Here is a 12,887-nt window from a genome sequence, read left to right on the forward strand (position 1 = left end):
ATGCCTATCTCTCGAGCGTTAGACCGAGTCTAAGAAAAAACTTTGAATATACGACCCCGAGATCCGTCATAGCGAGCTACGGGTCGCTTTACTTTCACCTCACACAAGTAGAACAAGAACAAGCAGAATTCGATGCAAAAAGTAGTGTATGACAGTAGTATTACTCTGCAAGTCTTTCGCACGGTGTATATCTACCGAAAATGAAGTGTAGCGCACAAAGCCGCGTCAAAAAAAGTTCTATGCAATGCAAGCTGCAAACTCAGACATGTCCTGGATCCCGCAAATAAGTTGCTGATCGACAGGCATCGAGCAAAAGAAAAGACACAAAAGGCCTCCCAACCCATTTCCCATCCATGTTCCCCACAAAGTATTATACAGTGCCAGAAAGGCTAGCAAAAACAAGAACTACACTACCAAATGTGTATGGAAGAAAGAAAATATGAGGCTAATAGCCGTATTGCCTCCTAGGCTGAGTTCGGCCACGGCGTCCTCCACTGCCAGGCCCAATGTCGATGCTCTGCAGTTCGAGGCTCAAAGCCATGTCTTCGTTTTGAATGTTTGCACCATGTCCGAGAGGGATTTTGGCTGGAATCGGCGGTGCGCCAGAATATCTGGGAGCTTCGTTTCCGTAGCTTGGGCTTGAGCTGTAGCTGTTAGGGTTATGGCGCTCGCGGAGGACGTGCGGTTCGGGACGTGCGGAATAGGAGCCCGAGTCATGCCCGTCGTATGAGGGGCGTGGGCTGCGTCGCTGATAGCCATCGCGGTCATTGGCACGGGATCGGGTAGCAGATTGGTCTGCTAGAACGAGTGCGCCGGCGTTGGCGTACCGGTCGTTGAAATCGTGCCTGGTGGTAACCAGAGCGTTACTGGGCTCATCGGAATCACCAAAGGTCTGGCTTGTGGCGTGACGGATGCGGTCCCTGGCCTCGCGATCCCGACGATACTTCTCCTCGCGCTGCCTGGCTGCCTCAATGTCTCTAGAGCCATTCAGCTGTGCTCGCGTGCGGGCCGGCTTCTCTTTGACAGTGCCTTTTGGTGTGGGCTCAGGCGCCCAGTTGTCGATCGGCAAGTGGTCCGAAGCGTCAACGACACGTCCACTAAACGTGACGATCTGGCCCTTGTCGTTGTATTCCATCCTGCTGCCAGGGCGCTCTTCATCGTCAGAGGGAATTGGCGACTTGGACATTCTCGGGTTGTAGACGTCGAAGCTGTCTGGGTTGAAAGCGATTCCGGAAAGGCGACGCTCACCAGAGTTTTCCATGGGTGGTGGGCGGGGCGAAACCGATTTTCGTGTAGGCATGCTTCGTGCAGGACCGCGCGACGTACGGTCATCTACCGTAGTAGGAGAGTACCTGGACATGCGGTTTTCTACAGGGGTCGGTTCGTATCTGGACATGCGGTTCTCTGCAGGGCTAGGCTCGTATCTCGACATGCGGTTCTCAACAGGGTTGGGAGAATATCTAGGATTCACGCTTGGGCTGGTCGCACGGGGCTTGACAACGGGAAAATCATGCACCGGAGACCTGCGACGTGGCTGCTCGGGCGGATCATGAGGGTAGTAGGGTGAGTCGTACGGAGGCAGGGAGGACCGATGGACCAATTCCTGCGAAAAAGCTGGTGCCTCATACTGAGCTGCCGATCGATATTCCGCAGGCTCAGAATACTGTCGAAGACGAGGCTGGGGCTCGTAAGATGGTGGCGGAGCCTCGTATGCCACCATATCACGCGAAGGGTCGCGTCCGGCGATCAGGCTCGAAGGCAAAGCTGATGTCTCTTGTCGTAGAGGGGATGGGGCTATGGCATCGCCGCGCGATACTGGCCGGTGTGCCTGCTGCTGCACGGCTCCACGAGGATACGTCATACGACGTTCCGCAGGCTGCTGACGGACTTGTTCTTCGAACGAATATGGGTCTGGTGGACTGTACGCTGCTTGCTGAGGCTCCTCGCGATACCGTGTCATATTCAATGGCGCCGGGCTCTCATCCTGGTAACTGCGAAGGTTCTCTTGGCTTGGATGAGGCAGGGTGCTCGCATTCTTCCTATGTGTCGGTGGAGGAGGCGGCATGTCGTCTTCGTCTTCCACCATGGGTTGCATGGCACTTCGCCTGCGATGCGATGCGTTCTCGTCATACGGAGAAGGCAGATTACCATAGGTGTCAGAGTGGTACTGCTCGAGAGGTGACAGCTGGGCTGGGCTGCGATCATGGCTCCTACTTGGCCTAAGCGGCGCCACCTGGTATTGGGGGTCCTGGTACTGCTCGTGCGAGTATGGTGACTGCTGGTATTGAGGGTCCTTGAACTGTTGGTACTGGTCCTGGCGCGGCTCGGGCTCGAACGTGTGCTGCGTCGGAACTACTGGTGCCGAGTGCGAGTGGGCCGGCTCGGGAGGGTAGAACTGAGATTGCGGTCGCGAGGACTGGTAGTTGTCTTGCGACATGGTCCTGTTGTGCGCATTGTCCCTGACGTGCGAGGGCACGGCATTGGCGGCTTGCACCTCGTAAGGCTTTGGCGCAGCATACGACAAGTCGTAGCTCTGGCCATTTTGCTGAGTGACGTTGGTGAGTGACGGCCGCGGGTTTGGCGGCGTGTATGGATCCTGCGCCTGAGGCACCTGCTGGCGCTGGGGGGTATTGTTCGACGCCGGACTGCCGCTGAGCGGCGATGCATCGGGCAGTGGCCTGCGAGACGGCGTGTCCGGTTGCTGGCTGCTGCGCTGCTGTACTGGGGTGCGCTCTTGCGGCTGCGCATGGCGTGGAGAGCCCAGCTCGCGAGGACCCGCCCTCAATCCCCGCAGTCCGCGCTGTTCCGGTGTGTTCGATGGCGATGGTGTCGCGCCTGTGGGGTCGGAAGGAAGCGGTCTTCGCTTGACGGGCATGCTCTCTCGTGGTCCGCCAACTGCTGGACTCTGACCCTCGGGACGCGTAGATTCCCTCCTCTTTTCGACCACCGGCTTCTCTGCCTTAGGGCGGGTGTCGTAGAATGTCAGCTCGATTCGAATCTCGCCAGCGTATTTGCCCTTGCAATTGAGCGGGTGCCAGTCGTCGCTCTGTCCGCCGCCGGGTGTGATGACGGCGTCCAGGTTGGCCCAGGTCTCGCCGATCAATTCCGTCTTCTTATCGTCGTTGAATACGGAGATCTTTAGGCGGTGGTAGTCGGGCGAGTCGTGGACGGTGAAACGGAGTTCCTGGTCCCTATCGCATCTGTTAGTCCATATCGAATGACACTCCCATACTGCACTCACCACCGCGGCGTCTGTCCTCCGCGCTTGTCGGTCTTGGTCTTTTTGGCTTCTTTCCCTAACCGAGCAGCACAGTAGGGGTCTTGTTTACCCATAGACTTCCTCTTCGGGACTAGTCAGCGCTGTTCGAGGCGAGCTTCAATGTTGTTGCGACTTACATTGGGCAGGTTCTTGGCCCGGTCGAAGATGGCGACCAGAGTGCCAATCACAGGACCGTCTACAGACATGTCCGCAAATATGGCGGCCGCATGGTTGACTGTTCTCGTAGCCATCATGCGCTGCTTGCGTTGAGTGCCGGCTTATCGAGGTCGAGTGCCAGTGAGGCTATTCCCGAGCGAGCGGGCGCGGTCGGAGGGGCGATTGGGTCGCCGGATCGAGAGTCGGTAAACGGTCATACGCTGCAATCGCGAGTCGAAGAAGTGAAAGGTGCAGCGACGTCGACAGAAAAACAGCGATTGGAAAAAGAGCGACGGTGAAGGAGGTGGAGCAGGTGTAAAGTGTCGTGCAGCAGCTTGCAGGACATGAATGTTTGTGTTTCGGTACTCCAGCCACGCCCCAGCCATCCACGCAACCGCGCCCACGCGCCTCCCCGATTCGCAGACGCCCCGCGCTAGCACTAGTCCACACCCGCTTCACATGCACCCCTTGCGCTTGCAAACACCTTGTTTTTAGCAACAATCTCCTTGCGAACCATCGATCACGCATCGTCTGCATGCAGCGCATGCCTCTAGGCTTCAGGAATCTGTGTGGCGGGGCCTCTACAGCCGCTATCCGTCATGGTGCAGAGCTAAACAAACAGTGACAGCTCGCGGGTGAAACGGCAGCACGACAGCCCTGCGCACATCAGAGCATGCTGCATGCCATCGTACGCGTATCCTGTTGGTGGTACGTATTCCTTCACCTTTTTGCTTTTGGTCGACGCGGTGCCGCAGCACTCAGCCATCCCGCATTCGCAATGCGCGGCTGAACTCGATGCCGACCCTACGCCGACCACTTTTCTTCAAATTACTCAACCACGGCCCTTTTGTTCAGCTCCAGCGCATGGGAGCGCGCCTTGCTTTGAAGCGCTCGGTGATCAGGTTGTCTAGGTCTCGGTGCCGGTCGCCGAAAGCAACTTCCGGACAGGGATACCGTGCATCTCCCGTTCGCCAAGTCGTACCACTCCCATATAAGACAGGTTTGTTATGATCCAACAACAAAAGCACGAGCGGGATCCCTCGTTCTCGCAGGTGGCTGGCAACAAATTCCAATGTGCGAAATGTGATTCATATCGAGATCTATGTCACATATCACGATCACGATCACGGCGTATTTCGCAGCCTCACAAACGGTCCGACCGCGACATTGTACTCGCCCGAAACACGTTGCTGGCGTGATTCTCCAAAACAGTCGCGAAGCAATGGTCGAATGCATCTGAATCTTTTACTGGTCTGCTAATTCCTCAGTGTGATTAACATGAAATCATGTTGGGCATCTGTTTCCAGCCTCATTTCGACACCCTCGCCATTGAAGTAATTTTTTGACTTTTCGATGCAAATGGTCAATTATGGTGCTCGACATGATGTAGTGAGGGAGCGATATTATGACGTCCATATCAGCTTGTCGGTGAAGAATGCGCAAGTGTTTGTGGGAGTCACGTGATGTTACTTTTTCCTTAGCTCACACTCCCGCACACTAGCCACATAAGATACATGATAGTCGGCACACTCAGATGAGAACATGACACGAACACGATAACTACACCATTCTATCACGACTCGTTAACAGACCCTCGCATAACCCCATATCCTCTCTCAAACTCTTCCCGCCGTCCCTCATCCTCCCCAATCTTGATAGGATCAGAGGATGTGGTGGTCCACACAGTCACAAATAAGACCACAACACGCAAACAATACCTACACCATCCTACCAAGCCGCCCTAACCGCCTCCCACACAACTTCATACCCCCATTCAAACTCCCGTCTCCGTCTCTCATCCCCCTCAACCTCCCTCTTCCACCCCTCCAACCCCACTCTCTCCCTCCCCGCAATCTTTTTCAACACCTCCCTCCCTCCCGCACTCAAGCATCCCTCCCCCTCCCTCGCAACAACCTCATGCACCTCCATCCCCGCCCACGCCATGCCCACAAGCACATCCCCCCTTTCTTTCCACCGCATACTCGTCGCCACCATCCACTCCGCAAACGCCACGAACTCCGCATCACTCCCTTTCACTGCCTTGCGCAGATTCGCCGGCGCTTCGAAGCCCGCAAGTGCCATCATTTCCAGCCCGAGGTCGATGAGCCCGGTGACGGCGGTGCGGCGGACTTCGTCCATGCCGGCGACGCCGCAGGTTTCTGGTAGAAAGCCGGTTTGTGCGCGGAGGACGAGGAGGAGGGAGGAGGTGCGGGTGGAGGTAGTGCGGACGGGTAGGGAGGGGAGGGAGGTGAGGAGGGTGGGCATGGTGAAGAAGAGCGTGAGGAAGTTTTTATTCGTGAAGTTTTTGGGAACGGGATGATTGGTATTGGAAGTGCGATGTAGGAATTTAGGGAGAGGTGGGAGTGGGGAGAGGACGGGGTAGTCTGTTAGGATGTCCTGCGTGTCTGATAGTGAGGGGAGGGCTTGGCGCTGGGTGAATGCCAGGTACATCGTGGCGTCTGGTTGTGGAGTTGAGCCGCCAAGTTGATCGATCCAAGCTTTGACAACTTCGACCTCTCTGTCGGTGAAGCTGCCGAACATTCTGCCTTCCCATGATAGCTCTTTGACCAGTCGGCTCTTCGAACTGTCTTCCTTGATAACCCAAGGCTTGCAATTGCTCAGATCATGCAAGAATTCCTTCTGCCATTTGGGGTCTTTGAAGGCGTTTGGTTCAAGCCAGTCCACCAACGATCGGCGACCGATGCGTAACCGACTATTGCAGTGGAGTTTGTGAGCGACGAAGGTCTTCGCCGCAAAGATCTTGACTACTGCTGCTTCCCTCTCGTTGCTTGGAAACAGCTCTTCCAGTGGCTTTCTCACCGATGGACTTTCAGGAGTGGTTGGCAAGCCTTCGGCAAGAATGTAGCCTGCCTGCACACGCTTCCAAGCCACATGTGCGGCTTCTGGTCCTTCCGTCTGCTCTACAAGGTCGATGTATTCAGCCACAGCAGACATAGCCATGGCTGCGTGACCCGAATCGGCGTTGTCGATGGAAATATGGAGTTCGAAGTAGTAGGGGTTCAGGCGCAGCTCTCGAAGCTCTTTCACCGTCTTCAGAAGATGCAGTGGCAAGCTCTCGTACGCCATATTGAAGCCCAGAGCCTCAGGCAAGAAGTCATTCGGAAACAACGATACGAGTAGTTGAGCGATCGCTGCTTTCCAGCAACGCGCTTCATTCAGCTCATGTCGTGGTTGAATGAAGTCCTTGGAGTCGGCGTCAGGTAGTCCAGCCTTGATGTCGTTCATCAAACTGCGGTATACATGAACGTGGTTCTTTCCGAGATCGCCGTCTCCAAGCTCTTCTGACATGACTTGCCACGCATTTTTCGTGATGTTGCGGTACATGAAAGGTGTGCTGATCTTGTTGATGTGACCAAGCCACGCACCGTCCACATACTTCACCGGTGCAGCTTGTTTGAGCCACCACTTTGCTTCGGCTTGGTCGGAGAACATTTCGCGGAGTCCTCCCGCTTTGCGACGAGCCAAATACTCTTCCCAGCGATTGGTGACATCGACGTCTTTGGACTTGAGGAAGTAGTTCAACCTATCGTGTGAGTATTTTGTAACTGATAGAATGCCGCTCTCCGGCTCTTCCAGAGCATCTCTGAGAGTAGACGATAGCAGGGAAAGGAGTAGTTCGCGACATTCCGGCAAGATGTCCGGATGATGCTCGAGATTGTGCAGTTTGAAGTATAGCTGTTTGTGTGCTTGAAATTCTGGGTTCATAGGATCTGCCTTAGCTGTGACATAAAGGGACGATAGACCATGATCATCGACGGGTGGCTTGATGTCGTTTGTGGCCGCATATCTCCGGCTGCCAGGCGTTTCGAGATGTTTCCTCCTTGACCGTCTGTTCGCTAGAAATTTTCGAACTTCTTTGTATGCTAGCAGTGCCATGAATGCGAGAAGCACCGCCGTGGTGGTTTGTAGTATGAACATGATGTAAGTCGTGTTATGTACTCAAACTATTCAACTTGGGTGGATGGCGGTTTTGACAGATTATGTCCGCGGAGTGGAATCTAAAACGCCACATGGTGAATTTGATTTCACTGACGATGGGATTGTGCTGTGATTGCGGTCAGTAGTTACCTGAGACGTCGATGTCATGGTGTCGCAGGCGCTAACTCAGCGCATGTAGCGAGATCTGGGGTCATTCGCCCCGGACCAATGATAGCGGGAGTTCAGATGACCCTTGCATCCTTGCGCGTCGACTAGTACGTAAAATCGTTCCACGTGGGCACGTGAAGCTGACACCTTCCATTGTAGCAAATCATGCCAAGACCAACGTCACTCTGACCTGTCAATGTGTGACAAAGCCCCGCTGCGTCACATACACAGCAGAATCGCCCCACAATTCGGTGAAAGTGTTCATCCTAGACATGTGCAGTATGGAAACAATGGATTCTATTCCCTACGCCTTGATTCTGCGTTCGTACCATACCTAGGTACACAAGACTTCACAACATGACCCAAGATCATGAAGCTACAGCTGCAATTCAGGCGCTTACCAAGTACTTGGGAGAGCAGAAGTACACATTTGTTTGCCCGTCCCCAGAAACGCAGGGCAGAGTAGTTCAGAAGAGAAGTTCACATGCATCTACCGCAGATGCTAAGAGCATCCATGACTTCTTCGGCTGGAGTTTACCATGTTCTGAGCATGTCATGAATCTTTACTCTTTGCAATTGATCACAACTAACAGGATTCAGGGAAACACTCAGATCGATAATCCCAGACGACATATTTGACGCCCTACATAAAAGCTCTGTAATCAAGAGTAATGGCAACAAATTTCGTTCGACCATTCGCGTGTCAGACTTCTATCTACCCATTGCCCCGGACCATGAACCAGAGATTACTCCGCTATACTACATCCACTCATCTTTTCCAGCCTCGTCAGATGCAGTCTTCTTTGGGCCTGACACGTACCTTTTCATTGGCTTTCTGCAGACCATCAGCGAACACATGCTGCAGTCACCGAATTGCGTTGTGGATGTGTGTTGCGGATCAGGCGCCGGCGCGATACATATGGCAAGAACATACCCACATGCAGAAGTCATTGGACTAGACCTAAATCCGCGTGCACTGAGCTTGGGTGGTGTCAATGCTCGCTTGGCTGGCACAGAAGTTACTTTTCACGAGTCTGATCTATACGCCGCTGTACCCGAAACCCTCAAATCCAGTGGCATTGATCTCATCGTCAGCAATCCTCCATACATTGCTTCTTGTCCGAAGAACGAAGAAGACCTACCAATATACGCGGACGGCGGTGCAGAATTCGGTCTTGACATCTCGTTACGCATTGTGGAAGAAGGCATGAAGATATTGGCATCGAATGGCATGATTATCGTTTACACCGGGGTTGCCATTCCGGTCGACGACCCTGGTCACGATGCATTTCTGGAGAAATTGAATAGGGTGGAAGATGCAGAGTTGGTTGAGTACAAAATCTTACACCCTGATATGTGGCCAGAAGAGATTGGGCGAGGCGCGTATGCGGATGTTGGTAGGATACAAGCAGTGGGTGCTGCACTGCGAAAGAAGTCTTGACGTAAAGCTCGTGTGTTGAAGAAAAGTTCGGAATAAATCTACCAAGCTAACAGATATACCTAATCACACTTTCGTCATCATGAGTTTGTACTCTGTTTCCATTTCCCGAATCAATCCTGTGACAGTCTGAGTAAAAATGACGGATACGAAACCGACAATTATTACACCAAATACCAAACCTGCATCAACCCAAGCTGAATTCTCGTTCAAAACATCGCACATTCATGCCTTTAAGTAGCAATGCTTTTCGTGCTCCCATTCCTCGACACCGGAAATGTTCCCGGACATCTATTCTGTTTCTCGAACTCAAGTGCCATCTCCAGATTCTGTCGCAGCTCTACATCAGCGTTGGACTGTGTGCTATGCGTACTGGAAACGGGAGAGTTGTTGCCAGTAGAAGTGACGGGCTTGAACACGGCAGCATCGAGTTCAGTAGCCGTAGCTTTACCCTTGGGTGCTGCCTTCATGGTGTCGGAGCTGTGTGTGATGGAAGCTGGCAGCTCAGTCGGTGCAGAAGGCGGCGGCGATGGTGCTTTGTGTGTCGGTGCCGGTACCTTGGTCAAAACGTCATCAATGGCACCCAGGGGCTGGGTCGTGCCAAAGAAGGCATCAGTCAGCGGATCTGACAACCGATTCGCTTGCATCTGAGTAGTCGGTGGCACGCCAGGTCCACCAGCCTGCATCGTCGACACTCGGTTCACTCCCGCTCTCTGATGTTCCCAATCTACAGTCCGGATTCCATTTGCTTTCGAGCTCTTCATGACTTCCTCATAGTCTTTGCGCGATTTCTCAAGCTCAACCTCCAGCCATTGCTGCTTCCTGGTGTCTTTGGGCAGAATTTTCTTCTTGTAGCACGCATCTGGGACCGGGTGCATGTGGTATTCGCAACCAGCTTCGATAGCTTTTGGTGTCTGCCTAGAGAGACGTAAAAGAGCTCTCTTGGCCATGAGCTGGGCAAAGGCGTGTGGTAGGCCTAAGAGATCCAGCTCGGTGGACCCAGCAACATTTGCATTTATACACTGGTCGATGACGAAACACTTCAGCGATTTTGAAACATCCTTGTGATCTGCAGAAAAAAGATGCTTGATTGTTTCATCGTCTGCTTGAGTTGTTCCCAGCTTTTCTAGGAGGAAGTCAATCACCTGATCCGCAAAGTCGAACGCACCGATCGCGCAGCCCAAGATATGTGCATTGAGCAAAGGCCAGAAAAGCTGCCACTTGTGATTGGAAGTACTCTTATGCAATGGAACATAAGCGCCATGATATCCCGGCAGTATTGCGCCAGTGTGCAGCCAGATTTGATATAGTCGGAAGGCGTTGGGGTTGAGCTCTGGCAATTCATGGAGCAAATCACTGCTGTGCAATGCTGGATCAATGTCTGGCACTGAAGATGCCGCCACCCGGAAGTATGTTCGGGTGAAATACTGCGAAGAGGTGTCTTGGTGCCCGATGAGAAGATCGAACATCGGCCGTTCTGGCTCTTCGGCGTCGTTGCTTTCGACAGCTGGCTTTGTCTCTGTTTCTTTTGAATCCCTCTCCCCCTTGGAACCTGTTGCACTGACAGCGTTAAGTTGGTTGGTTCTTCTAGGAACAATCGTCGCCCGGCGAGGCCCTTTCAATTCCCACAAGCCGGCCTCCTCTTTCTTTGCAGCAGGCTGCGGACCCTTCACGGCATTCTCCTTGAGCCAATCAGCGATGGAGAGAAGATCTATCGCGCTTTCGACCCGTGCACTGTCTTCAGCTCGCATATCTTTGCTTGTCCGGCCTCCATTGGTAGGCTCCGCTTTCTTGATGGTTTTACCTTTCGCTCCGGAGGGCTTCTTGAATTTGAATAGATTGAGAGACATTCTGTGGGGCCTTGCAATTATTACGCAGGAAGATAACGGTAGCCTTGTTTTCTGTTCAGTAAATGTGGAAGAAGTTGAACGATGCTAAATAAGTGACGTCCTGCTGCGTTTGCATACAGCATGTCATAACGTGGGTGGTGACTTTACCCTTCAAGTATCGTCAAGTGGCCGTGCACACTGAAGATGGCACGTCCGTCACGTATGTGGCTTTGGTGAACTCCGGCAGTTGCGCCAGATTGTTTTTCCACTCCTTTACATGTCTATGTAAACGAAAAGGCGGACAAGGCCGGTACCAACATAATGACTTTGCAACGCCAACCGTTTGGGCACTGCAGACCCGTAGCTCCCAGAAGAATACCGTTTGTACTTTCGGGCCGCACAACATTGTCAGAACATCTACCCGCCGAAATCATCGATGTGCCAATCACGGTAGCGCAACGCTCATTATACCTACGCAACGCAGTCGCGCGACAAGCTTTGAACGCCCTCACCGAACGACAGATCAGACTTCCTGATGTCGACCCCACGGGATTTAGAATGTACATCGACTGGTTAAAAGTTGGTCGCGTCGAGTTTCACATATCCACATCGACTAACACGGGCACCGGACTACTATTGCGAGATTCTTTTGACCTTATTTTTGCGCATATGGCTGGCTCTCAACTAGAAGAGCCAAACTTCCAGGACTACATCATCGATGAACTATCGAAGCTTCTGGACGCTTCACAGACGCCTGATTTGAAGGTTCTCGAGGTAGTGTTCCTAGAGAAGGGCGCTTCGAACATTCTCAAGCAATTTGTCATTGACAGGATGTTCGCTGTCGAGCGGAGAATGCTGAGTATGATGAGGGGCTTTGTTGGCAGTACGGAAGCTATCCGCGGATGTGAGTACCATGTGCATGAAGCGGGGGAATGTTACAGGCATAGAACCGTGGCGAAATTCGAAAGCAGGCATAGCCTCCCCAACAACTCGAACGATGGATTTAATGCACGTGAGCTAAGCGTTTACAACGGCAGCGAACGCTTCCAAGCATCGACTCCAACACTACCATACAAAACAACATCCGCAAACGCTCCATTCTACAAAATGGCCGATGCAGCATACTTTGGCTCTGCAGAGTGGTCTCGAGAAGTCCGCGGTCTCGGCCGACATAGTCCTATGCAGGATCTTCGCACTGACAAGCCTTTACCCGTGATCCCTCCACTAACACCAGGAACTTCGCCAAGTCCACCCTCTTCCTCCTGCTCCCTCGTTTCCAGTCTTTCAAACAACAAAACTGCCTACCTGAGTACACAGCAGCTCATATCCGAATGTCTTGCCCGCCTCCCCCCCTTACCAACCCCATCAATCCTAGCTTCTGATCCAGATCCACATGCTTCCGCTGTGCCGGTACTAATTATGGAGTGTCTAGAGCGTTTCAAACGGAACAACACGGAGAGAGCATCGAGTTCTGAATCTGAAGACTCACCTGCTGAACACCTGCGGCAGAGATACGCTTCGCCGGACATTCCGATTCCAGTGAAGAGGCCCATTCTGCAAGCAAGATCTCAAAAGCACGTACGCTGGCAACCAAGTTTCGAAGAACTTCCAAAACCCGCTCGAAAGGAACTGAGAGCGGAATTTCCGGTGCGACAGCGCTCATTCTCAACACGCCCAGCTTCAACGTCATCCTCAACACGCCCAAACACATCAACACACTCACCATCCATCCCTCATTCTCCAGCATCACCCACTTTATCAATACCCCGCAAGCCTGCCCCCCACCGCGGCTCCGACTGGCTCACGCAATACAATCTCATCAACACGCTGAGCACCACGCCCAAAGCCTCTATGATTGCAGCAAAGCCGTCCAAGAAGTCGCGTTTTGTGGAGATGTTGAGGAGTGATAGCGGGTTGAGTAGGAGAAGGGTAGGTATGGGGTCGGGGATGGAGTTGGAGAGGGAGGGTAGTGTCATTAGGATCAAAAGTGCGATGGATTAAATCGTTCAGGGAAGGTGTTGAGTTGTTGCCGCGACCATCATTGATTTAAGTCAATTTTTTATTTTGGACTTTAGGTTATGTATGTATGACTATCTTG

At 52.9% G+C, this 12,887-nt stretch overlaps 5 protein-coding genes across 5 annotated transcripts; 2 read left to right on the plus strand and 3 right to left on the minus strand.

The window, feature by feature from the left end:
- Positions 1–445: 445 nt before the first annotated feature.
- On the minus strand, positions 446–3,333 carry SNOG_05537 (hypothetical protein; the record flags this gene model as incomplete). The annotated part of the gene is made up of 3 exons (XM_001795890.1): positions 446–1,332; positions 1,489–3,191; positions 3,242–3,333. The coding sequence occupies 3 exons, from the start codon at positions 3,331–3,333 to the stop codon at positions 446–448; spliced, it is 2,682 nt and encodes an 893-aa protein (XP_001795942.1).
- Positions 3,334–5,143: 1,810 nt separating this feature from the next.
- On the minus strand, positions 5,144–7,354 carry SNOG_05538 (hypothetical protein; the record flags this gene model as incomplete). The annotated part of the gene is made up of 1 exon (XM_001795891.1): positions 5,144–7,354. The coding sequence occupies one exon, from the start codon at positions 7,352–7,354 to the stop codon at positions 5,144–5,146; it is 2,211 nt and encodes a 736-aa protein (XP_001795943.1).
- A 525-nt stretch (positions 7,355–7,879) lies between these two features.
- Positions 7,880–8,963, plus strand: SNOG_05539 (hypothetical protein; the record flags this gene model as incomplete). The annotated part of the gene is made up of 2 exons (XM_001795892.1): positions 7,880–7,944; positions 8,123–8,963. 2 exons carry the CDS (start codon positions 7,880–7,882, stop codon positions 8,961–8,963), a joined length of 906 nt encoding a protein of 301 aa, XP_001795944.1.
- A 230-nt stretch (positions 8,964–9,193) lies between these two features.
- On the minus strand, positions 9,194–10,810 carry SNOG_05540 (hypothetical protein; the record flags this gene model as incomplete). The annotated part of the gene is made up of 1 exon (XM_001795893.1): positions 9,194–10,810. One exon carries the CDS (start codon positions 10,808–10,810, stop codon positions 9,194–9,196), a length of 1,617 nt encoding a protein of 538 aa, XP_001795945.1.
- A 300-nt stretch (positions 10,811–11,110) lies between these two features.
- Positions 11,111–12,790, plus strand: SNOG_05541 (hypothetical protein; the record flags this gene model as incomplete). The annotated part of the gene is made up of 1 exon (XM_001795894.1): positions 11,111–12,790. One exon carries the CDS (start codon positions 11,111–11,113, stop codon positions 12,788–12,790), a length of 1,680 nt encoding a protein of 559 aa, XP_001795946.1.
- Positions 12,791–12,887: the final 97 nt, after the last annotated feature.

This window comes from Parastagonospora nodorum (genome assembly GCF_000146915.1).
Source record: "Parastagonospora nodorum SN15 chromosome Unknown scaffold_8, whole genome shotgun sequence".
Lineage (NCBI taxonomy): Eukaryota > Fungi > Ascomycota > Dothideomycetes > Pleosporales > Phaeosphaeriaceae > Parastagonospora > Parastagonospora nodorum.